Raw genomic sequence first — 26,320 nt, 5'->3', positions numbered from 1 at the left:
ACTAATAATCACACAAGGAGGAGATTTACGTGACCAATAAGAGGAAGTATCAATTAAATCATTAAGTCTGTTGAGTTTGCTATATATAGGATGGTCAGCAAATTGAAGTACACGGAAAAGATACTTGTCACATAAATATTGGCGGCGTAATTTCAATGGGGGCTCAACACATTCAGCTTGCAAGGCATTGATTGGACTCGATTTCATAGCACCAGCTATAATCCTTAGCGCTTTAGATTGAATCGCATCCAATTTACTTAAACCAACTAAATTACAAGGCTCTAGATAGAAACTGCCATAGTCAAGTACACTTCTTATAATAGCATTGTATAAAAGTCTTAATGACGCTGGGTGAGCACCCCACCAGACTCCAGAAACACATCTTAAAATATTTAAAAGCTTTTCAGATTTTGCAGCAATGCTATAACAATGAGGAAGCAATACTTTTTAACTACCCTAAAACGCTTTAGATGTCGCTGCTCCTGTTTCCTTCATATTTTCATTTTTTTCTTAATTAAAATATATTTCAGAATATTGTTAATTACAATGTGAAAACTTTTTTTAAAATGAAATTAATTTGTTTTAATTTAAAACTGAACGGTGACATTTTTTGTTATAATTTACATAATAGAGTAGTAGAAATTACTATTTAACATATGGCAACTTTGTTTTTCCTCCAAAATGGCCGGTGTTGTTTTTGTTAGGTTGAATGCATTCTTGTTTTCTTAGCCATCGTTTATGAGTTCTGTGGCCCTATTAAAGTATTGAAGAGTCGAGTCAAATTCAAGTTCATTCCTTCGTACCTGCTGCTGTTCTGGTTCATCGGAGTTTTGTTCGTTCCTTCGTGAATCGCGAAGAAACTTTCTGTTATGTTCACAAGTGATCTGAGTTTTCTCAAAGTGCAAATGCTTTTTTAGTGTTGTTGAAAACTTTGCGAAAAGACGCTTTTGGTGTATAATATTATGTGTGTTCATAAATAAAGTAAAATTATTAAATTGAAAAGTTTTTGTTTATTTGCATTTCCATGTGCAATGTAGAATTTTTTCCAAATCCATTGTTTTGAAAATAATACAATACGTACACCATAAAGATAAATACTTTCAAAATAATGGATTTGAAAAAATTCTACATTGTACATCAAAAAAACAATAATTCTTTGAAGGTTATGAGGGCCTATGTGTGCGTGAACTGTGTGTATGTGTGCGTGGACTTTATGTATGTATGTGTGCGTGGACTATGTATGTATGTGAGCGTTACGTACGTAGGTTAAGTACAGGGAATTTAACACCAGGCTGTCAATTAGTAGGTTCAAAAATTTGACAGAGAGGGTTCTCTATTTCCTATGTATTACTTTTCTCTATGGATCAATCGACCAAACTTTACAATGGATTTCATTTTTCAACCAAAAGGATTAAATTCTAACTTCAAAATTGTTAATAAATTCGTAAAATAATCTATAACAATGCCTAGTAAAGTAGATAAAGTGTATCACACCATGTTGCTTCGCCGCAGATTTTGTAAACGCGTTATTTTAATGGCTGTCGCATTCGGCCTATCATTGTACGTTTCTGTTTTGTTATTTGGTGATTTAAAAAGCCCTAGAGTGATGAATTTAACTGATTTAGACCGCTGCCCTGCTTGCTTTGGAGTAACTGTATGCCCTGAGCTGTATTCTAATCAAATTATAATGGAATCCAATCATCACTGGCACAGTATGTTCAATGCAAAAAATATTTATTATGGCTACACAAAATCTAACAGACGAGTGGTTATGAAGAAATTGGCTCACGATTGGGAACTCAAAGAGTTAGATTCGAAGTTGTGTAAGATTTGGCACCTAAAACGCGACTGCAAACCAATAAATTTGCTCAATGTATCGAACATTGATGAGAAAATGATAAGCATCATCAGTTACAACATCAGTTGGCCAGATTCTGAGCCAAGGAAGGGTTTGGTGCTCTGTCCCTACACTTACAGCTTCTATGACTTTATCCAGCCTGTGCTGAACAACCAGAAATCGAATAATAACAACTATAAGTCGGACATGTTGAATGTGTGGACAATGCTGAGCATCAACCCAGAGCCTATAATTTTACAGGTAATTTAGCTGAACTTAAAAAATCAACACAGTATCCTCTTTATTTTTTAACATGGAGCAATAAAGTATTTGAATTAAGGTTTTATTACATCAAGAGTCCATATTGTCTTCTATTACATAGTTTTTTTCTACTAATCAGTGATACATGTTTTATTTTCAGGTGATACCCAAGTCAAAAGGCTGGCGCGTGCCAGCTTACGGCGGAGTTTGTGGTCGTCTGGAAATTGTAGCATATGAAGGAGAACCACTGTCATCACTACTGCACGTGCAGTGGCACCGTAAACTCAAATATGCACGAGCCATTTTGGAAGCAGCAATGGATTTTACGTTTAAACATGATAGGTTTGTTAACCTTAATAATATTTGACTGTTCGGTAATTTTATTTAACAATATAATGTTAAATTATTTCAGATTCCGTTTTTACTTCATGGACTGGTCTTTAGACAATATTGTGGCAAATGAAAGGGACGAAATCACATTTGTGGATCTGGAAGATGTCATTGTGCTGGACAAACACATATCTCCCAAGAAAGACTTACCAGACTGGTACCAACGTTACATCAGAGAAATCACTGGACCAGGATTCACATTTTCAATTGAAAATATGTGCAAACACCATTTGAGTGACCACAATATTTGGGCAGCATGTTACGTATTAGCAGGGGATGAAAATCCATTGTTGTACCCTATACCGAAAGACGTTAATGCTTCAAGGCCACATTTTGACCGGCTGCTGAATGAATGCTTGAACGGTGACGACCGTTTCCGTACAGTAACAAAACTGCAGCATGTTATGTCAGATATGTTGATGGATGAAAACATAGTTGGTTTTGGCACTGTTAGATGATAAGACAAAAACCTTTATTTTGGAATCTCAGCATTGTGATGTCTTGTTTAAAACATAACAAGATTTTAACCTAAGTTTTCGTCCACCATGATTATTTCTGTGGGCTTTAAAACTTTAATTTTGCATTTAATCAAGGTGAAGCAAAATCTGCGCTGTAGAGCCAGTTAAGCCAGATTTATAATGTTCGGAATTAGGTATTTTTTAAATCACTGATATTTTTTGCGATATTATTAATTTACGCTTATGTTATTTAATAATATTGTGATTCATTTATATTGGAAAGGTTGTGATTTTGAATAAATTCTGTTCACGAATTTTTGTGGCCATGTCATTAGAATAAAATATTTTAGACTTAAATCAAAGTTTCATTTAGTTAAACCTGTGTACAACTTTAATTTCATATTACGAAAACAAGAGTAAATTATAAAACCTCTACTGAAATCGCACAAAAAATCCTCTTTGGTGGCTGTGCGCCAAAAACTTGAACCCAAAGCCGTAGTAAAGCGTAAATTAAAATCTGTGATAAAAAATGGTGTCTAGTTTGTGGTCTACTGTCATTAATGGAAAAAAAAAGGCGGGAAACTTCGAAGTGGCAAGACGCGCTTCCGAAAGTTTTAAATTAATAAAACTAAATCTGTTAGATTTCTGTTGTTAGGAAAGTTTATTAAGACGATGGGGAGGGGTAGTAAAAAAAGGAAAAAAGTGGAGGTCACCGATTTGGATCCGGGTGATCGCAGCAACGGCGATACCAGTTCATCAGATTCCGAGGTGGAGGATGGTCAGGGAAGTGTTCTTGTTCCGTATTATGTTACTGACTACACCAGGTTATACCCAGAGGACTCTGCAGCTTTTGAATTCGTAGTCTTCATAGAGTCAGCTGATAGCCAGAGGCCCATTGGTACCAGAGATTTATTATCTCTTTCCAACGTTCTGAGAAGGTACAATAAAGGCGTTAAGTATTTGAAAGCACTCAACAAGTACAAAATAGGAGTCTACTTTGAAAAGCCAGGTCTAGCCAATGCACTACTGAATAATAAAACCTTCTTAAATGATAATCAGTTCAAAGCCAGCATTCCAGCTTCATCCACCGAAACCACGGGGATAATTCGAAATGTGCCTATAAAGTACAATAACAAAAAAATCTTTACCATGTTGAGCAGTAGCAAGAAGATTATCAGCGTTCGCAGATTCTTCCGCAAAGACACCACAACTGAAGGTTTCTCCCGTCAGCCCACAGGGACAGTCGCCATCACTTTTGCGGCGACGACCCTGCCAGACTTCGTGGAGCTGGGCGGCTGGAGGCACAGCATCACCCAGTACATCCCTCCAGTTAAGCAATGTTACCGCTGCCAGAGGTATGGTCACATTTCCAAGTATTGTAAGAACGAGGAACGGTGCTCAATTTGCAGTAATGGACACAATTATAAAGATTGTCCAACTCCTAAAGAAAATGCAGTATGTTCTCATTGCAAAGGAAACCATATTAGTATTTCAGCACAATGTCCAATAAAACAAAAGAAAATACAAGAAAATAGAGTGAAATTTGTTAAAGCTCCCACTTATGCAGACATATCTAGTAAACAAACCTTTCCAGAATTAAGAACAAATAATAAATACTTATCAAAGCCTGAAAACAACTTAATGTCTATATTGAACTCTGATGCAACGGTAATGAATCTTTTAATAGAGTCAATACTTAAAATTATAACATTAAATAAAAGCAACAACACAACTATTTCATCCAAAAACATTTTAGATATTCTTACAGACACTTTCAGTAAAAATTTTAATTCATCAAATTCGAAGACCAAATAAATATAGTTCAATGGAATGCTCAGAGCTTTCTGTGCAATCGTAATTTATTTACTAAGTTTATTTATGATAATTGTATAGATATTGCTGTAATATCTGAGACTTGGCTTAAGCCTATTCACAAATTTAAGGTTAAAGGTTATAAAATAGAGCGAAATGACTGTGGAAATGATCATAATGGAGTAGCCATTCTGATTCATGAAAGAATTCAATATTGTAGACTTCAAACTTATTTTGATAACTCATTACAAAACTTAGCAGTTCAAATCACAATCAATAATAAATCATACACAATAGTTTCAGTTTATTGTCCTACTAATAGTTCACCTAGATTTCATATAAAGAAATTTTCAGATTTAATCGTAAGTTTGCCAAAGCCAGTTATTGTAGCTGGAGATTTTAACGCCCATCATACCATATGGGGCTGTAACACTGTAGACAGTCGAGGACGAGATATTTTAGATAGTTTAGATGATTGTGATTTAGTTTTATTAAATGATAAGCAGGCCACGACTGTGGGAACACATGTCTGGAGACCGAACGGACTCGACTTGACTATGGTGAGCCCCTGTTTAGCTTTATGCTGTGACTGGAAAGTGCACGATGATCCACTTGGTAGTTATCATTTACCCACCATAACCTCAATACAACTATTACCAACTGCATCGCAACCACGTCTAACATACATGCCAGCAGGTACTGATATCCCTGATCATCCTAATCTTAAACTAGTTAATTGGAAACATTACTCAAAGCTAGTCAATGAAATGTTGAATGATTTTACAGTGTCTAATAGCAATGTTTTGGAATTGTACAACAACTTTTGTGACATCATCAAGTCAGCTGTAAATATGTCAATGCCAAACTCAAATAAAAAAAGTCAATCTCAACGTTTCGTTCCACACAGATCGTCAGTTATAAAGTCTAAACGTCTTTCGGTTCCTTGGTGGAATGATCGATGTGCTAGTGCTGTACAAAACTCGAAAGAAGCTTACGTGCAATTCAAAAATGACCCTACTCCTGAAAATTATGTACATTTTAAAAAATTACAAGCCCTGAAAAAGCGTGTTATTAATACAGAAAAAATTGAGAGTTGGAAAGAATTTTGTTCTAATTTAAGTAGATTTACTCCCATATCTCATATTTGGAATACTTTACGTAAATTTAATAAAAGTAATAATTGCAAGTTTTCGCAGAACGATTCTTGTTGTCCGCTTTGGGTTCATGATTTTCTTACGAAATACACTCCAGACCATGCAGATTCGCCACCATTAGATTTCAATAATCATACAGCAAGTAATGCAAATTCTTATCTGTTAAGCATGTTTACATTTACTGAGCTTATATCAGCGATCAAATCACGAAAGGACACCGCTTGCGGCTTGGATTTTATCTCTTACAAAATGTTAAAAAAATTAAATAAACAAAACCTATTAAAATTTCTATTTATCATTAATAGTTTGTGGAAGGAAAATCTGATTCCAGGTCAATGGAAGACTGACTGCTTAGTTCCCATATTAAAACCGAATAAAGATAAAAATAGTCCAGACTCTTATCGTCCGATAGCTTTAACATCGTGTGTAGGTAAAATTTTTGAACAATTGATAAAACAGCGTCTGGAGTTTTACATAGAAAGTAATAATTTGCTTCCAAGCAACCAATTTGGGTTCAGACGTGGGCGTTCCGCTCGTGAAAGTTTAGGTTGTTTATACACAGAAACAAAAGGCTTTAAAAGAAAATAACTATCTAATCTGCGTTTTCTTTGATATTGTCGGTGCCTTTAACAATGTCAATCTTACTGTGTTATCCTCGATTCTCTCTTCATTAGGTCTTCCAACTAAAATTGTGGCCTGGTTACATATTTTTTTAAATAATCGCTTAGTACATGTTAAACTTAAGAATAAGTTATATGGTCCAAGACTCTCTTTCACAGGAGTTTGTCAAGGAGGTATTTTGAGCCCGTTATTGTATATTATATACATCCATAGGCTAAATGAAATTTTGGGACCTGATCCCCAAATATGTAATTTACAATTTGCAGATGATTTAGCAATATATACTCAAGGCCCAAATTTGTCCACGTTAACAGGCAAAATAAATGTACTACTTAATAAACTGCATAATTATCTATCGTATTTGAATTTAGATGTTAATGCAAATAAAAGTAAAGTTGTTGTTTTTAAGAAACGCTGCATACATTTATTAAGTTCGGGTATTAAATATAATCATCAAGAACTACCACTGGAATCAGGTGCAAAATTCTTAGGTGTTACTTTCCAACAAAACTTCTCTTGGAAACCCTATGTTGATTGCCTTATAGAAAGATCTCTACGTGCTACAAATATTCTTAAATCTCTTACTGGAACCAATTGGGGTGCAGATCCTAAAATACTTTTATTATTATATAAATCTTTGGTAAGAAGTCATTTTGAATATGCATTCTTTTGTTTTGCCTCTGATAAGAAACTTGTAGAGAAACTTGAAAAAATCCAAAATAAGAATTTGCGACTTATATTAGGAGCAATGAACACCTCACCAATTAATTCAATGCAAATCGAGTGCAACTTACCTCCTTTATTCATTAGATTTGATTATCTTAGACAAACGTTTTTGATGAGATTGTTGTCTGTAAATAATAGTTTATTAACGACCAAGTTATTACAAATTAATTTTCCTTCTTATTTGAGTACTGTGCTATCGGATATCAGAAGGTTAAAAGATGATAATAATGTACATACTAGTGATTTATTACCGTGTTATGGAGGTGAATATGACAGTAAGTTTTGTTATATAAATGTAATAATTAATAAAAAACTTTCTTGTAAATATGTTGTAAATAATGAACTTAATTCTTGGGAAGGCTATAGACAAATATACACTGATGGTTCAAAAACCGAAGATAAGGTTTCAATGGCATTTTATGACTTAAATGTCAAGATTGGTCATGGGATAAAATTACCATCTGCAGCAAGTATTTATACTGCCGAGGCATGCGCAGTGCTGGCTGCTCTGGAGTACATTGAGCATTCAAACATTGAAAAATGGATAATAGTTTCCGACAGCATGAGTGTTTTAGAAGCTTTGTCGAACGCGTGTCATAACGCAAAAACAAACTATATTATTTTTCAAATAAAAGAAAAATATCACAAACTATGTAACATGGGCAGAGATATTATTTTTTTCTGGACACCTTCACATGTGGGCGTGGTGGGCAATGAAGAGGCAGACACTTTAGCTAAGCTTATAACAAACACATCAGATGTAGTACCTGTTAAAAAGATCAAAATATCATATACAGACTGTTCAACCCTTTTAAAAGAACTAATGAAGAAAAAATGGCTAGACCATTGGCAAGAAAGTATTCAAACTAAAGGAAAATGGTACCACCAGATTAACCATGGAATAGGAAAGCCCTGGTTTACAAAAGGAACCTATAAGAACAGAAAGTTTTATTCTTACATATCAAGATTAAGAATTGGACATGGCCGTTTTAATGAACATCTCCACCGGATGAACATGATCACCTCCCCATCATGCTCATTCTGCAATCAAGCTAATCAATCCCTCCATCACATATTCTTCGAGTGTTCTATATTTTCACTTAGAGATTGCAAATATTCGATAGTTTTCTATTTCGAATATTCGAATATTTTTTCGGTGATATTCGAATATTATTCGAATATTCGAATACTTCCAAAAAAATAAAAAGTACTTAAATTATCGATGTTTTATTGCTGGTTTTATTGCTTTAGGAACTATATTTTAACTATTTAACAATATAGTTTTTAAAACAGTCATAAAATTCTCATCATCATCATCATTTCAGCCATAGGACGTCCACTGCTGAACATAGGCCTCCCCCAATGACTTCCACAATGACTGGTTGGCAGCGGCCTGTATCCAGCGCCTTCTCCCGCTACCTATATGAGGTTTTCGGTCCACCTTTGTGGATGGACGTCTCACGCTGCGCTTTTTGGTTCGTGGCCTCCACTCTAGAACCTTGCTGCCCCATTGGCCATCATTTCAGCGTACCAGTGATCTGCCCATTATTGCCACTTCAGCTTGCTAATCCGTCGGGCTATGTCAGCGACTTTAGTTCGTTTACGGATCTTCTCATTTCTGATTCGATCTCGTAAAGAAAAACTGAGCATAGCTCTCCCCATAGCACGCAGTGCAACTTTGAGCCTATTAAATAAGGCCTTTTGTAAGAGGCCACGTTTCAGAGCCGTATGTAATCACTGGTAGAAGTAACACACACTGATTGAAGAATTTCGTCTTTAGGCACTGACGTATTTTGGACGAAAAGATGTTGTATAGTTTCCCGAACGCTGCCCAGCCGAGTTGGATTCGAAGATTTACCTTTTTCTCGAAATTTGATCTACCTAGCCGAATCGTTTGTCAGAGGTAGACATACTTGTCAACAGTCTCGAGAATCGAGCTCCAACCGAAACATGGACGTTGGACACTTGGACATAGCCTTCGTTTTGTCCATGTTCATCTGAAGGCCTGCCTGTTGAGAGACTCGATTAAGGTCTTCGAGCATTGTGCCGAGGTCTTCAAGCGATTCTGCCATGACCACAATATCGTCAGCAAACCGAAGCTGAGTGATGTGTTCGCCATTGAAAGGTTATGCCGAATCCTTTCCATTCAAGGAGCTTGAAAGTGTCTTCCAATGCAGCGGTCAACGGTTTCGGAGATATAACATCTCCCTACCTCACGCCTCGCTGCAGAGGTATCATCCTCGTGCTTTGCTCCTGTACTCGGACCGACATAGTAGCGTTTCTGTACAGGCATTTCAGCACATTGATATACCGATAGTTGGAGAGACTGCAGCACTGCTTAAGTCTCGATCGAATCAAAGGCCTTCTCATAGTCCAAGAAGAGCACCACCACGCTTCTATCCCATGCCTCTGGCGTTATGCCCTGGAGTAAGACGGAGTTAAAGTCTCTGCACGAGTTTCCGTGTTCCACCTGCGTCCAGAAGCTCCGAGGTTATTCCGTCATCACCTAGTGCCTTGTTGTTCTTTAGCTGTTTGAGAGCCTTCCTAATCTCGTATAGGCTTCCTTGCTCTTGCGTCTGTTGCTGAGCTATTAACAGGATTGGTGGTATATAGCTGTCCATAAATCTTTTCGATCTCACCCAGAACCTCGGCTTTTGTTGACGTTACCGTCCGCCGTCTTCAGCATCGGTCAGCTGACTTTGCTTAATAGAGTTGTCTCTTTCAAGTTATTTGGAACCTTGGTTTCGCTCTATCTCCTCTTTTATACTATGTATTTGTATCAAAGATTCGAATAATAAAAACATGTTTGAAAAAACAAAAAATGCGACTGCGTAAAAATGAACAGAAAAATTAAATAATTACATATAAATACAATAAAATAAAAGATAGAAACAAGACAACTTAGTGTTCACAAATGCAGTCGGAAGCATCAATGACTAGTTATTTTAATTGGTGATATTTATTTGATGCCTCCGACTGCATTTGCAAACACTAAGTTGTCTTCATTCTATCTTTTCTGTTTATTTTTGTAATATTCGAATATTCGAATACATGTGAATTTACTATTCGAATACTAATTTGAAATTAAAATTCGAATATTCGAATATTCGAATATTCGATTGCAACCCCTATTTTCACTCCAAAGACTCATTTTGATAGAAGACTTATTACAAGTTTATAAAGAACCAGAAGTCATCCCGCGCTCTCTACCTGATCTTCTCAAAAATGAAAACTGTTTCGTAGCATTATACAAGTTCTTAGTTACCACTAAAGAAGAAATTTGAAGAAATTCAAAGCCGAAGTTGAAGGGAAAAAAAATAATATTGAAGGGAAATTACTCAGTCGGCTTCAAAATGAAAATGTTTCCTCTCTCTCGCGCCGTCTCCGTGAATACAAACTGAAGACTTGGCTGTATGGCGAATGCCTTTGCCTTTTCCTGCAAGAGGAAAGAACGAAACCAAAAAAAAAAAAAATGTCATTAATGTCAAAAACGTTATTTTGAGGTTATGTTTATTGTTTGCCAATTTATTGCTATTATTTTTCATGTGTGTAAATTCAATTAGACAAGCGAGTGCCTGCTAAAATGAGCGACGCGGACAGTGACGAAGAACCAATTATACGCTACGGCACTCCACTGGACCCCATAGAAGAAGGTCAGTTTTCGAGTCTCAACTATTGGTCTTAACTACGTATTTTCAAGGTGTTTTTAAACTAAACAAGTAGTTTTATACGTTTAATTTTATTCAAAAATAAAGGATATTCGATGCTCTTTGGATGCCATGTCAGTAAATCATTCAAAACATAAATGTTTATACAACCAAAAATTTCACATTAATGTTTTTAAGAATTCATGTAAGTGGCAAAACCAGTGTACTGTAAATTCGCACCATTGAAGCCATTAGTCAGAATAATAATAATAACAACATTATTTACAGATGAAATTCCATCAAAACGCAAGTACCAGCAGCCAGCAGACCAGTATGCTGTGGACGCGTACGGCAGACGGAGGTTCCACGGTGCTTTCACCGGAGGATTCTCAGCCGGACACGGGAACACTGTGGGGACACCGGAGGGATGGACGCCTTCCACTTTTAAGAGCTCTCGTGCGGATAAGGCGCAGATTTCTGTGAGTTAGCAACATTGTTACATTAATTTGAGTATTTTTTATAGTCTAAACCTGATGAAAAAACTCATAGGATGGATGGATAATGTAAATCTTAAAAGGCCTGAAGAAAACTTAATCAAGATGTAACTTGAATGTTCAGTAGGCCTAGGATGCGCGCCGCGATAACCTTTTATCGTCATTTTATCGATTTTTCTTGATAGGCCCATACATTTGCTGTCTAAAATCACTGATAAGATTTTATTACGACACACATCCCAACAAACTACTAGACTAAACTCTCTACTAACTTTTCCATGTGAACATGTTTTTGCAAATAATAAGTAAACTTACAGAGTATCCTAAGTCAGCGACCACCGCGACGCGACGCGATAATAATGTGTCACATACTAGCACAAGGCCTAACTAGCAAGGAATACCATTTAAATAACGCCTTGTCGCAATGGGATAGTATCTTCAGAAATGCCTTTTGTTCTATATGATTTGCCACTCTCATTTATAAGCTCAATCTTTCATACCAATAAACACTCCTTCAGGCGCAGCGTCCCGAAGACTTCATGGACGACGAAGACCGCGGAGAGCACGGTATCGCGCCGCGTCACATGGGCACACAGAGCGAGTTCTCCGGCCAGAAGCGGCGGCTGAGACGGTTCCACGACGGACCCATACCTGGTGAGGATCACTTGTGTCTCTAGAGTCCAGAAGACTTCATGGACTAAGACCGCGCGTCACATGGGCACGCAGAGCGAGTTCCCCGGCCAGAAGCGGCGGCTGAGACGGTTCCACGACGGTCCCATACCTGGTGAGGATCACTTATTGTGTCTCTAGAGTCCACAAGACTTCAGGGAATAAGACCGCGGCGAGCACGGCATCGCGCCGCGTCAGTTCCCTGGCCAGAAGCGGCGGCTGAGACGGTTCCACGACGGTCCCATACCTGGTGAGGATCACTTGTGTCTCTAGAGTCCACAAGACTTCATGGACTAAGACCGCCGCGAGCACGGCATCGCGCCGCGTCAGTTCTCCGGCCAGAAGCGGCGGCTGAGACGGTTCCACGTCGGATCCATACCTGGTGAGGATCACTTGTGTCTCTAGAGTCCAGAAGACTTCATGGACTAAGACCGCGGCAAGCACGGCATCGCGCCGCGTCAGTTCTCCGGCCAGAAGCGGCGGCTGAGACGGTTCCACGTCGGATCCATACCTGGTGAGGATCACTTGTGTCTCTAGAGTCCAGAAGACTTCATGGACTAAGACCGCGGCAAGCACGGCATCGCGCCGCGTCAGTTCTCCGGCCAGAAGCGGCGGCTGCGATGGTTCCACGAAGGACCCATACCTGGTGAGGATCACTTGTGTCCCTAGAGTCCACAAGACTTCAGGGACTAAGACCGCGCGTCACATGGGCACGCAGAGCGAGTTCTCCGGCCAGAAGCGGCGGCTGAGACGGTTCCACGACGGTCCCATACCTGGTGAGGATCACTTGTGTCTCTAGAGTCCAGAAGACTTAATGGATTAAGACCGCGGCGAGCACGGCATCGCGCCGCGTCACATGGGCCTGATTCTGGCTAAACAGAAGTTGCAGTGGTTGGCAAGATAGATACGAGTAGAAGTATGTGAATGGTAAAGAGAATGAGTGTAGTCCTGTATTACTACTTTCCTGCTTTTCTTTAGCCAAAAAATATCAACCAAAAGCTGACTGGACAAAGACTCGTCCACCAAAACACTCTCCTCAACAAATAGCTTTTTAACTTACACCATTACCAGAATGAACCTCGAACCTGTGTAGCAGAGACAGCTGCCTGTTTATATTTAATGAAATGTCAAGTCACAATAAATTGTATTTATTTTCCATGTTCTCTGCTAGAAACACCTCAACAAATCTATCAATTAACCCACCTTTACCACTACCTCAGGTGAACCGGTATTAGAACAGCTCCTCAAAGCAGTCCACGAGACGGCAGCAGTTAAGATGCTTCGCGCTATGGGCTGGCGGCCGGGGCAGGGTACGGGCGACCGTCTTACTAAAGCGGATAAGAAGAAAGCCAAGAAACAGCACAAAGTGTATGGCTGCTACATGCCGCCAGAGATGAGACAGGAGAATGAGGTGAGTGTCATCTGTCCCTGTCAGTCGTAGGGAGATGCAGACGTGTGCAACAGAGACAAATCTGCCCTGAAAAAGGACCAGGTTTGTGTTAAAAAGAGTCATCGCCTGTCACTCTTAGTCTATCGATATGCTGATTTAAGACCGGGGCAGGGTACGGGCGACCGTCTTACTAAAGCGGAGAAGAAGAAAGCCAAGAAACAGCACAAAGTGTATGGCTGCTACATGCCGCCGGAGATGAGACAGGAAAATGAGGTGAGTTTATACAAATGATGTTCATCTGTCCCTGTCAGTCGTAGGGAGATGCTGACGTGTGCGACAGAGACAAATCTGCCCTGAAAAAGGACCAGGTTTGTGTTAAAAAGAGTCATCGCCTGTCACTCTTAGTCTATCGATATGCTGATAAAAGACCGGGGCAGGGTACGGGCGACCGTCTCACTAAAGCGGAGAAGAAGAAAGCCTAAAAACAGCATAAAGTGTATGGCTGTTACATGCCGCCGGAGATGAGAAAAGAGAACGAGGTGAGTGTCATCTGTCCCTTTCAGTCGTAGGGAGATTCTGACGTGTGCGATAGAGACAAACAGATGTTAGAGCGGGCCAGGGTACGGGCGATCGTCTGACTAAAGCGGAGAAGAAGAAAGCCAAGAAACAACACAAAGTGTACGGCTGCTACATTAGGAAAATGAGGTGAGTTTATACAAGTGATGTTCATCTGTCCCTGTCAGTCGTAGGGAGATGCAGACGTGTGCGACAGAGACAAATCTGCCCTGAAAAAGGACCAGGTTCGTGTTAAAAAGAGTCATCGCCTGTCACTCTTAGTCTATCGATATGCTGATAAAAGACCGGGGCAGGGTACGGGCGACCGCCTCACTAAAGCGGAGAAGAAGAAAGCCAAGAAACAGCACAAAGTGTATGGCTGCTATATGCCGCCGGAGATGAGGGATAATAACGAGGTGAGTGTCATCTGTCCCTTTCAGTCGTACGGAGATTCTGACATGTGCGACAGAGACAGACAGATGTTAGAGCGGGCCAAGGTGCGGGTGATCGTCTCACAAAAGCGGAGAAGAAGAAAGCCAAGAAACAGCACAAAGTGTATGGCTACTACATGCCGCCAGAGATGAGGGATAATAACGAGGTGAGTGTTAGCTGTCCCTTTCAGACCACTTTTGTTCCTGACATGTGCAACAGAGATAAATAGAAATAGCGTCATCCTCCCCTCATCATCTGTCCCAAGTAGTAATCTTGTCATTCACATACATGATAGAAACGTTTAATAAATAAGGAATAAGAATGATTCCATATTATGTTTTACAGCTCATAAAAAGTGTTTGATTGGTAGTGTCAAGTATTAACGCCTGTATTCACAAACATTAATTTGAGGTCTCACAGAGCTCTATTCAACGCTGTGCGTTCGACTTGCTGCATTACTTAAGCAAGCATCGTTTGTGAATTTGGGCGTTAGTCTCCTGCCAATGTATCTTTTTTGGTTATTGTTTGAAACTTTGTATATTGAAGTCTGAATACAACCTCTTTTTTACCTAAAAATATGCAATTTTCAACTCTAATTCCAGGGCACAGCAGACGAATCTGAAGACAGTACCGACTCAGAGTTCGAGTACGAAATGCTCTTCGCGCCAGACGACTACGAGCCTTATGTCCTGCAGCGTAAGAACGATCGCTTCGGCCTTGGCTACTCGGGTCTTAGCAGACACTCAGTGCTTGGAAATCTGGTGGGGGAGTATGGTTCCGATGCTGGCACGTCGAGAAGCCATTTGGTTATGAAGGAGAAAGGGAAAAAGGTACTTTTTAGTAATTTATTTGGATATTAGTACATAACTAAGTACATGATTTTACGGCTCATTTTCGTGTGTCGAAATCTCAGACAATCTGATGTCTCACTTGATCCAATGAAATTGGAATCATTCTTTTTAGTGTAGAAGTGTGCAGGAACGTCTGATCAAATACAAATCTGTTAAAGAAACTGCAATAAAAACGTGCACTGAACGTTCTTTCAAACACCGCGGTCGTTCAAAAAATGCAGACAGATGTGGTATGCGTTACAGAAATATACCACACATTAAATGCGGGTCAGAACAATAAATGAAAATGAGCCATTCAATTAGCCATTTGGGGCGCCCATTAGTTCAAGTTCAAACGTTTATTTGCCAAAAACAGTAAGTAATAGGGTGACAATATTTTGGGCATATTAGCGATCAACATCTTCGGATACTAGTGAGTAATATGTGACTTACGTAAACTAGCATAATCACTGCTTAGGTGCGAATAATTGCGTCAAAGAATAACAAACATTCTCAACCTCTAAAACTTCACGTAATAAGGGCCTAGTCGTTACACATTTTTCGCCTCCATTATAGGTCTCCATCCGAGGGCAAGCATTCGGCGTGGGCGCATTCGAAGCGGACGACGAGGACATTTACGCCACAGAAGATATGTCGCACTACGACTTCACGCTAGGGGGCACTGAGGACAAGAAGAAAGCTGTGAAGCAAGGAGGCGCTAACGTAAGTATATTTCCACTATAATTTGAACTTTATTCACTTATCATAAGGTCGAAAAGCATGTTTCTTTTTTAAATAAAAAAGTAAAGTTCGTAAACGGGGAGGCGCGGACTTCACCATAGCGGCGACGATAGGAGCAGAGATGTGTTATTTAACCAATAGACAGTTTGACACCATACCCCAATAATTCGAAACCACAACTGTTTTAAAAAGAAAGACCCTTCATTCTGGTCTTAAAAACTTAATTCATTTTAAATTACCTGTAAATTACGAGTTTTGTTCGCATTGTAATTGAAAAAAGTAGTTTGATTGAGTTGACAAAATAGTGACGTCACTTGCTTGTAATGCCATACAAAATCTATGGGAGTTTCGTTTTGACAGTTTTAAAAAGTACGTCAATTGAGTGGTGGTGTCAACATGTCTATTGTTATAGATGACCCACGCTGAACTGTCCCACCAAACTCAATGACAGGGGGGCGCTACCATCGTTCAACTATATGGTTTCCAACATGGCAAAAATCTGAAACAGCGATCCGGTATTGACGGTGGCGCCCCACTGTCAATGTCATCGACAGGACAGTCCAGTATTTTGGAACTATATTCTCATCTCGTCGCCACTTAGCTTAACCCATTCACTGTCCACAATAAATTGAGACACAATAGGAAAAGTAGGACATTATCTAAGGTCCGGTTTCCACCAAAGCTAAGAGGAGAGATGTGTTTGAATAATTATTTAGATTTCCAAACGATTCTGAGAGGAGATGTGATGTGGACATAACGAAATAAATAAATAAATCAAAGTTTATTTAACAGCTTCAACATTAAATTATTATTAATTTAACATTACATTCAATGAGATGGTATTTTAACACATTTCCTCTCCTCTGCTCTTTGGCGAAAAACGGGCGTTACAACACAGAATAATAATAAGTACTACGTACAGAAGTTTTACTTCGCGAAGGTATTTAAAAACATGTATGCTCAATGTCATTAACAATATGGTGTAATTTAGCCTGTCTCAAGAGTCAAGCACCATTTTGTTGGCAAACGTCAGTGGTCGGCACTGCGCCGAAGCTATAGGGCTGACTTCGTTAAAATGATGTGACGTGAGGTGCCAAACTGCGGAAAATGGCGGAGGAAATACATGATTTAGCATGAATTATCATGAATAATATTAACTACTTAGAGGTAAATAAATTTACCTCTCAGTGTCTTGAGGCAACTTAAAAAAGTACATTCTGTGTTTTTATTATTATTTAGGCAGTTAAATACTGCACAGTATTTAGTACACCATTTTCTTTATTTTCTTCCATCATACACAAGAATACGCGTGCGTGAGTCAATGTTCGCTCGTATGTGAGGCCTTGTCGAATAGTATCCTGTAGGTGGGCCATCGTGCGTGTTTTGTTTTCGATGTAAACTCGCGGAGATGAACAGGCCTGGTTACAAGGACTGTTACTGTATCTATAATGTTCGTATTACAGGTGTTAGAAGGGTTCGTGAAAGCCGTTAAGCCGTTGCCAGCCGTAGCGTCGTACCCAGCCCCGGCGCTGCCCCGCGGCTACGCCCCGGCCCCGCTAAAGACCCGCTTCGACCCGCCTGGCCCCGCTGTCAAGCAACGGGACCAAGGTACTTTGAAAATCTATACTAATATTATAAATTCGAAAGTAACTGTCTGTCTGTCTTGCTTTCACGCCTAAACCACTGAAGCGATTTTGATTAAATTTGGCATAGAGATAGTTTGAGTCCCAGGAAAGGACATAGGATAGTTTTTATCCCGGTTTTTGGAACAGTGACGCGCGCGATAAAGTTTTTCTGTGACAGACAAAACTCCACGCGGGCGAAGCCGCGGGCGGAAAGCTAGTTTTAAATAAATTCAATCGCCCGGCAAACGAAAGGTCGTGGGTTCGATTCCCGCCTTAGGCAGTTCGATTTTTTCATGTTGTTTATTTAAAGTTTATTATTGCTGTCGCGACTGTACGACGGGCGGCCGCAATAAGTGTGCGAGCGCGACAGCAACATAATTACGCACGAGCGATAAGGATGGGTAGGTTGGGGTCAATGGACAAAATTCTAGGTGCTCGGCGACCGGGCTTTACATTAATTATTTTTTATTTTCAGGACTAGGCCGCCACGAGCTATCAGCAGAGGCCAGAGGCGCCATGCTAGGCGAAGCCCCCGTGCCGAAACTTCAAGAACTACCCACCCCTTCTACCCCCCAACCAGCTCAGTCTTCAGAGGAACTGATCGCCAAAATCGCCGGTCGCAATGTCAACTTTATCTCAACCACCGAAGCACCTAAAGAACTAGACTTCATACCGATAGCAGATACGGGCAAAAGTGTAGCGAAGGTTTTCAGACCTTTCATGAGCGACCCGAACAAGCAAGGGAGGTATGAGAGATATTTGAAGGACAAGGAGGCCTTCGCGGCAGAAAGAGACGGAGATACGGACGCGGTCAGCGAGTGGGAAAGGAATAGAGAACTTGTGGAGTTTGAGCAAGCGGCGAAGTTGTATAAACCGCTGACAGGCATTATGGGAGACAGGTATGTGCTTTTCTTTCAGTTGTTTACTATTTCCTATAATATTCTCAATTCGTATGCGTGGATCCCGTTTTACCCCCTTCATCTATCTTACGCGTTTTAGATTTTTTCATACAAATGTTTTTTCCCGCTAACTCCCGTTCCCGTGGGAATTTTGCAATATCCTGTTGTAACTAAGCTTCAAGTTTAGTTTAGATGTGTAAAAACTGTGCCTTCCCAACCCATTTGACCAACGTGAGGAGTGTAGGGCAAATCCTCCATTTGCCTCTGAGAAATCATAGAGGGTCGTTCCTTCAGTGGAGACTAAATTCCCTGCCCTCTAGACAAGTGGCAAAACGTGACAGTTTTAATATTGAAATGCCTTCGCTTCAGAGTTTTGTATAATATGTGTTTTACTACGCTCCGAAAGACATTCGATTTTCGGAGCGATCACGAAATTCCTTAGAGCGCTTATTTTTTTCATTAGAATAGAATAGAATAGAAAACTTTTTATTTGCAAGAAAGGTATACAAGCAGCCAAGACAGATTCAAACAGAGAGAAATAAACAAGTGGACAATTAACTGCTTGTGCCCCTCTGACAAAAAGGGGTGCCTTTTTGCTCAGCGTACATCAAGACCGCCAGAGCTTGTCTTGAAACTGATTTTCAGCGGGGCCCTCATTAACAATCATACCTTTAAAAGTAGATTATGATGATGTTAAAAATCTTTCATTCCTTCACAGATTCACCCACGCCTCAGAGCCAGACGACATTAACCCTTTAACCGCCGTATCAAAGAGCTCAGCCAACTACGGGCTGGCCACAGCCGAGCAGATAGACGCGGCGCGGCGCGCGCTATACGGCGCGGTGACCAGGACGCAAGCGCAGTGGCGGCCTGACCCGCTAGTGTGCAAGCGGTTTAACATACCAGACCCGGGAGGACCGAGGTAAGTTAAATAGGCTTCAAAAAGCGCTTTTACATGCCCTAAGAGCCCCAAGACCGAGGTAAGTTAAAGTCATTTATTTCGTTTAAATAGGCTTTTAAAAGGCGCTTTTACACGCCCAAAAAATTCTGCCAATTATAGGCTAGCCACAGCAGAGCAAGCGGTGTGCAAGCGGTTTAACATACCAGACCCAGGAGGACCCAGGTAAGTTATTGCAAAGGTTTTTCCGCAAATGGGCGTTTAAAAAGCGCTTCTAATGCCCCAAGAGTTCAGAAGCGCTTTTAGACGCCCCAAGAGTTCAGCAAACTACGGGCTAGCCACAGCAGAGCAAGCGGTGTGCAAGCGGTTTAATATACCAGACCCGGGGGGGACCGAGGTGAGTTATAGTCTGGTCCGTGAGCACGTAGAATTTTGTCCAACGACCCCAAGCTACCCATCCTTATCGCTCGCGCGTAATTATGTTGCTGTCGCGCTCGCACACTCACTGCGGGCGCCCGTCGCACAGTCGCGACAGCAATATAATTACGCGCGAGCGATAAGGATGGGTAGCTTGGGGTCATTGGACGAAATTTTACGTGCTCACAGACCGGGCTTTAGTCACTTATTTTCTTCAAATAGGCTTTTAGAAAGCGCTTTTTAATGCCCAAAGAGCTCAGCCAACTACGGGCTAGCCACAGCAGAGCAAGCGATGTGCAAGCGGTTTAACATACCGGACCCGGGGGGACCGAGGTGAGTTGAAATCATTTATTTTCTTTAAATAGGCTTTTAAAAAGCGCTTTTTAATGCCCAAAGAGTTCAGTCAACTAAGGGTTGGCCCATTAAGTTAATATTCTTTCAGAATAGAGCAACAACCACGAGCTGTCAAACGAAACTGATTTTGTATGACACTGGATATCATTTGTGTTAGTATCGGGATTATTTCACTGTTTTGTACCAATAATCAATCACTGAACCAGTCACCACGTATCTGAAGCACTATTTCTCATAAACATCCACGATTTCACGTACGTAAAATCTGAAAATATATCAGAGTTCAAATTTTCAGCGTGCCACTTAGTGCCTCTGAACTGTCAAATAGTTGCAAAAAACGCTTCTGTTTGACGTGACGGCGACGGCATTACGCATCCCTTTTTATCACAGTGTTGCTGCTAGTGACATCTCGCTCGCTCAGTTCTTTGTTGCTCTATTCCGCTAGGTATATTAACTTTACGGGCTGGCCTCAGCCGAGCAGATAGACGCGGCGCGGCGCGGGCTATACGGCGCGGTGACCAGGACGCAAGCGCAGTGGCGGCCTGACCCGCTACCCAAGTAACACAAAACACAATTATAAGAAGCGTACAACAGCATGAACCTACGTGCAGAGCAGTATATGAGCAGCATATGTAGCACTATATCAGCCGTATAAAAGTCTATAAGTGTCTTGTAAGCGCAATTTGGGCCCCAAATAATACGGCTTTGAGCATTATTAAATATTATTAGTGCTGCTAACCAGCGCTTATAATGTTATTGAAGACAGACATTAGTAAAGTTGTTAGACAGCATATTCTAATGTAAAAAGCATTTTATTAGATGTTAGTACAGCTTTGAAACAGCTTTCAGAATTACAATGCCAAAGTTACGTTTTATTCTAAGGCTGAACGTTTTATTTTGTTTGTTTGAAAGTATTCGAAAAAACTTATCGCATTTTATTGTCCGATTTGATTATTTTTCGTTTAGAGTATTGCAGTGCAATGGTGTTGTGAGGAGAAGTTTTAATGTCTTTATTTAAAATAATTTATCATAAGGTAAGTATCTTTTTTTTTGTTTCAAGAATGAAAATGAGCTGGGAGTATTAGTCTTATGTGAAAATATATATATGTTTGTGGTTTATAATTCACGCGCCCTCACAGAAATCCTTTTTTTAATAAAATAGGGACAAATTTAGAATCGACATATGACACTTTTTGTGATTTTTTTAACGATTTGATTAATTTTAACTTATAAAATTGCTTCTATCGATACTCCGCTTGTAAGAAAAGGATAATAAGTAGTATTTCATGCATATGTGTATTATAATTTTATTTTCTATGTTAGAGAAAACAGAAAGCAAATGGCGTCAGATAATATTAATGTTTTAAACTTTCAACTAGTGTCTTTTAATGTTGTCAGTCTTATTATAGTAAAAAGAAAATGGTTAAGTCATTCAACCTACATATAAAATATCTAAGTGATATCTTTAGCATTACTGTAACACTTTTTAGGTATGTTATAATGTTCATTAGGTTTAAACGTCATAAAAATGGATTACTATAGTGTTAATCAGGGTACCGAAACAATAATTTAGAATCCTTTAATCACGTCATGATCCCCTACTCCACGTCTTTCAATTTTATCTGTCTCCAATTAGGTAGGTACCTAGTTTGACAAGTGTTAAGTATAAAATCATTATCACTACAAATGTAATTTGTAATGAAACACGATATAGCTACCTATCTTATTTTTCGCTCATTGTAATAGTAATAATTTAAAGGAACTTTTTGTAACTAGTAAGTAGTGTTGCTGTAGTCGTTTTTTTAAGGGTATGCGTTATACGGGTAATTATTTAGTTTTCAGGTAACTACTTCTCGTATTAAGTCATAAATAAGCTTATTTGTTTTTTTTTCAGATGCCTTTTAAAATAGTGCAAACGACCGAAAGGGATGAAGGAATGTTCTACGGAACTTCTTGACTCACACAACAACCGATTGTACTGTATTTTGTGTATGAGGTGTATCATTTTTTGGAACACGTTTTGCATTTCTTAAACCAAATATAAAGTTTGAATATTCCGTCTTTATCTTTCTCTTTACTCCACCTGTTCTCTTAGGCTGAGTTGCACCACCTAACTTTGACCGTAACTATGACGATAACCGATGTTTTTTGTATGGGGTTTGACAGATTTTTGACGTTTGTTAAAGTAAGTTGGTGCAACCCGGCCTTAAGTCTTTTTCCACTGTTTATTCATGTCAATAACGTGACACGTTCGACATAAATTTTCTAATGAATATACAGGACCTATAACGCACAAATGAATATAATCATACGGCTAGTGGTTTTATGGCCAAATTATGACCTAAAGTAATAAAATATTTTTTTAATTTATCTAAATAGTGCTAAAAGCTTTAAAGTAACAATAAAATAAGAAGATAACAGAGCTAAAACTTTAGTAAATGTTTGGCTAATGCTGAGCAGTAAATAAGCATAAATAAAGATCATAAAAATGCGTTCAATCTGTAAAATGTGTTAATATATCTGAATGCACTATAGAATATTTCGACAACGTTTATTTAATGCATTAGGTTTTCTTATTTACTAATATACGGTTTTAACCTTTGTGTTAGTGTAAATGCTGTTAAAGGTGCTGTATATTAAAAGTAATTAATGTTTTAGTATGATTATAAGCCAATTAACTTAATTTTTTTAGACCATATAATAGCTTCATGCATTGTAAATTTTACCGCATTCTACTCAAAAGCATTTAAACTAAGTCAAAACTGATTTAAAGTGATAGTCTGACTTTAAAACGTAAATCAATCTTAACTTCAGTGAATATACAGATTGCGTGTTACTTGGGTAGTGTGCAAGCGGTTTAACATACCAGACCCGGGAGGACCCAGGTAAGTTATACAGGGGGTTAGGTAAATGGGTATATGAGCCGACACTAGCCCATGTTAACATAATGCATATAAATGGTATAGTGAAGTCAGAAATTTGATATCATCATTTTAATTTTTTAAATGTTCATACAAAATAAAATTTATAAAATCAGATTTGTATGAAAATTAAAATAATTAAAATGATGATATCAATTTTCTGACTTCACCATACCATTTATATGCATATGTTAACATGGGCTAGTGTCGGCTCATATACCCATTTACCTAACACCCTGTATAGGCTTTTAAAAAGCGCTTTTATATGCCCCAAGAGTTCATTCAACTACGGGCTAGCCATAGCAGAGCAAGCGGTGTGCAAGCGGTTTAATATACCAGACCCGGGAGGACCGAGGTAAGTTAGTCATTTATTTTCTTCAAATAGACTTTTAAGAAGCGATTTAACATGCCCAAAAAGTTCTGCCAACTACGGGCTTGCCACAGCAGAGCAAGCAGTGTGCAAGCGGTTTAACATACCAGACCCGGGAGGACCCAGGTAAGTTATAGTCATTTATTTCCTTTAAATAGGCTTTCAAAAAGCGCTTTTATATGCCCCAAAGAGTTTAGCTAACTACGGGCTGGCCTCAGCAGAGCAAGCGGCTCAACATACCAGACCCGGAAGGACCCAGGTAAATCAAAGTTGTTTATTTTTCTTCAAATGGCTTTTAAAAAGCGCTTTTACATGTCCAAGAGTTCAGCCAACTACGGGCTAGCCACAGCCGAGCAGATAGACGCGGCGCGGCGCGGGCTATACGGCGCGGTGACTAGAACGCAAGCGCTGTGGCGGCCTGACCCGCTAGTGTGCAAGCGGTTTAACATACCGGACCCGGGGGGACCGAGGTAAGTTATTGAAAAGGTTTTTCCGCAAATGGGAGTTTAAAAAGCGCTTCTAATGCCCCAAGAGTTCAGAAGCGCTTTTAGACGCCCCAAGAGTTCAGCAAACTACGGGCTAGCCACAGCAGAGCAAGAGGTGTGCAAGCGGTTTAACATACCGGACCCGGGGGGACCGAGGTAAGTTAAAGTCTGGTCCGTGAGCACGTAGAATTTTGTCCAATGACCCCAAGCTACCCATCCTTATCGCTCGCGCGTAATTATATTGCTGTCGCGACTGTGCGACGGGCGCCCGCAGTGAGTGTGCGAGCGCGACAGCAACATAATTACGCGCGAGCGATAAGGATGGGTAGCTTGGGGTCATTGGACGAAATTCTACGTGCTCACAGATCGGGCTTTAGTCACTTATTTTCTTCAAATAGGCTTTTAAAAAGCGCTTTTTAATGCCCCAAGAGTTCACCCAACTACGGGCTAGCCACAGCAGAGCAAGCGGTGTGCAAGCGGTTTAATATACCAGAGACCCGGGGGACCGAGGTACGTTGAATAGGCTTTTAAAAAGCGCTTTTACATGCCCCAAGAGTTCTGCCAACTTCGGGTTGGCCCATAAAATTAATAGAGCGACAACCACGAACTGTCAAACGAAACTGATTTTGTATGACACTGGATATCATTAGTGTGTCAGTGTCAGGATTACCTATTTGGCTGTTTTGTACCAATAATCAATCACTAAACCAGTCACTATGATGTATCTGAAGCACTATTTCTCATAAACATCCACGATATCACTCACGTAAAATCTGAAAAAAAAAACTCAAAGTTCAAATTTTCAGCGTGCCACTAAGTGCCTCTGAATTGTCAAATAGTTGCAGAAACGCATTAAACGTGACGGCGACGGCATCAGGCATTTCTTTTTATAACACAGTGTTGCTGTTAACGACATCTCGCTCACTCAGTTCTTTGTAGGAATTAAAAATCTTGATTCTAATATCTATGTTTGTTCACAGACCCGAATCAAAAACGGAGGACAAGCCGAAGATTTCATACTCTGTATTCTCCTACCTGGAATCATCTGTACACGACAAGGACAGCTTCACAAAGGAACAAACTAAATTCAGCGGCTCTAAATCTCTTCTCAACACACCAAAACCTTTACCCAGTCAAAGCAAAACAGATAACATCAAAATAAATAACCCTGCACCATCTACTAGTGAAGAAACCATAAACAAAAGAATAACAGTAGCAGAGTTATTCTTAAAAGAATCAGAGAAAGCTATAGAAACCAATAAGCCAACAGCTGTAACAGAAACAATAGAGAAATTCGATAAAATGGACTTGTATAAATCGATATTCTTAAGCGATAGCGAAAATGAAGAAGACATGAATGAGACACCAGTCGAAATTAATGCAGAAGACTTCATAGACAGACCGAAGAATGTGGAAAGAAATTTATCGCCGCCAAGAGGCATATTTGCAAATATAGATTTCGACGAATTGAACTCGTGGAGAAGAAATACAAAAACCGATAAACCGGAAAATGTAAATAAAGAAAGTTCAAAAGAAGAAACACCCAAAGAAAAGGCAGAAGATAGTTCTGGCGACGTTTACGGGCCGAAGATTCCAGAAAATTTATTGAAAAGACTAGACGGAGAAGTGGTTCAGAACGCAGAAGACAACTTTAGACCAATATTTAGAAAAAAGACTGAAAAAGAAGGTGAAATTCATGTAATTGACTCTTCGTCCAGTGCAGACTCTTGGGTGGATGCTAAAGAAATTAAATCTAAAAGGGTTAAGAAGAAAAAGAAGAAACAAAAGGTGAAGCATAAAAAGTCTAAACATAAGAAGAAAGATAGATAGGTTAATATGTTGTTAAATAAAAGTGTTTGTTGAGTATTTGTTGTATTTTATCCCCTATTTTTTCCTTAGTTTTAAATGTTTTCCTGCACATAGCTTTGTTATGGCTTTGGCAATAATCTTAGCAGACGCGCTAAAGATATGTAGATAGGTCAACAGCTCAGTCTGCTGCCCTTTACGACGAGTCTATCTCGGCGACTGACTCATGCTATCGCAGCCCGAGTGGCGTGATGTCTAGATAAAAAAACAACAATGTTTACTACGCAACATAGGTACCAATTGCGTCAATAATACAATAAAAGTTGTTTTTAAAATTCCGCGAACTAATACGCAAATCGTATAGTGTAAATAAACATTCTTACACAATATTACGTTACGATATGCGATGTGTGGGCGTCGAATCCCATTTCAAGGTTGCTACGATGGCGGGAAACACAGCGAAAGTTGTGTATCCGCCAGCAACCACATAGAAACAATGAAATAATTCCATACTCATACTAGTTAATA

General features: G+C 39.5%; 2 protein-coding genes and 1 long non-coding RNA gene across 4 annotated transcripts; all 3 read left to right on the top strand.

Moving 5' to 3' along the window:
• Nucleotides 1-1,365: 1,365 nt before the first annotated feature.
• LOC135082837 (divergent protein kinase domain 2A) lies at nt 1,366-2,957 on the top strand. The gene is made up of 3 exons (XM_063977600.1): nt 1,366-2,098; nt 2,259-2,440; nt 2,511-2,957. The coding sequence occupies exons 1-3, from the start codon at nt 1,463-1,465 to the stop codon at nt 2,944-2,946; spliced, it is 1,254 nt and encodes a 417-aa protein (XP_063833670.1). The 5' UTR covers nt 1,366-1,462; the 3' UTR covers nt 2,947-2,957.
• Nucleotides 2,958-10,738: 7,781 nt separating this feature from the next.
• On the top strand, nt 10,739-25,852 carry LOC135083067 (G patch domain-containing protein 1 homolog). The gene is made up of 14 exons (XM_063977830.1): nt 10,739-10,912; nt 11,195-11,385; nt 11,919-12,054; nt 13,290-13,480; nt 15,049-15,276; nt 15,853-15,999; nt 17,481-17,625; nt 18,118-18,541; nt 19,260-19,463; nt 19,602-19,664; nt 19,746-19,836; nt 23,407-23,486; nt 23,825-23,971; nt 24,967-25,852. Exons 1-14 carry the CDS (start codon nt 10,843-10,845, stop codon nt 25,814-25,816), a joined length of 2,967 nt encoding a protein of 988 aa, XP_063833900.1. The 5' UTR covers nt 10,739-10,842; the 3' UTR covers nt 25,817-25,852.
• On the top strand, nt 20,769-22,267 carry LOC135082855 (uncharacterized). Of its 2 annotated transcripts, none has more exons than XR_010259503.1 (2): nt 20,769-22,018; nt 22,105-22,267. It is a non-coding gene; the product is annotated as an uncharacterized LOC135082855 (long non-coding RNA). The 2 variants fall into 2 exon arrangements; XR_010259502.1 differs by having other exon boundaries at nt 20,769-22,033.
• Nucleotides 25,853-26,320: the final 468 nt, after the last annotated feature.

The sequence above is a fragment of the Ostrinia nubilalis genome, chromosome 22 (assembly GCF_963855985.1).
Source record: "Ostrinia nubilalis chromosome 22, ilOstNubi1.1, whole genome shotgun sequence".
Taxonomy (NCBI): Eukaryota; Metazoa; Arthropoda; class Insecta; order Lepidoptera; family Crambidae; genus Ostrinia; species Ostrinia nubilalis.
The sequence above is the reverse complement of the archived record's forward strand: the minus strand, read 5'-3'. Positions and strand labels throughout refer to the sequence as shown.

What these genes read in the sequence shown, in the direction of transcription:
- LOC135082837 (XM_063977600.1), top strand. Translation starts at nt 1,463, where the DNA reads ATGCCTAGTAAAGTAGATAAAGTGTATCACACCATGTTGCTTCGCCGC. An exon ending in CAGAGCCTATAATTTTACAG is followed by an intron (nt 2,099 to 2,258) that starts GTAATTTAGCTG and finishes TTTTATTTTCAG; the next exon opens with GTGATACCCAAGTCAAAAGG. An exon ending in TTTACGTTTAAACATGATAG is followed by an intron (nt 2,441 to 2,510) that starts GTTTGTTAACCT and finishes AAATTATTTCAG; the next exon opens with ATTCCGTTTTTACTTCATGG.
- LOC135083067 (XM_063977830.1), top strand. Translation starts at nt 10,843, where the DNA reads ATGAGCGACGCGGACAGTGACGAAGAACCAATTATACGCTACGGCACT. An exon ending in ACAGGCATTATGGGAGACAG is followed by an intron (nt 18,542 to 19,259) that starts GTATGTGCTTTT and finishes ATTCCTTCACAG; the next exon opens with ATTCACCCACGCCTCAGAGC. An exon ending in CAGACCCGGGGGGGACCGAG is followed by an intron (nt 19,837 to 23,406) that starts GTGAGTTATAGT and finishes ATATGCCCCAAG; the next exon opens with AGTTCATTCAACTACGGGCT.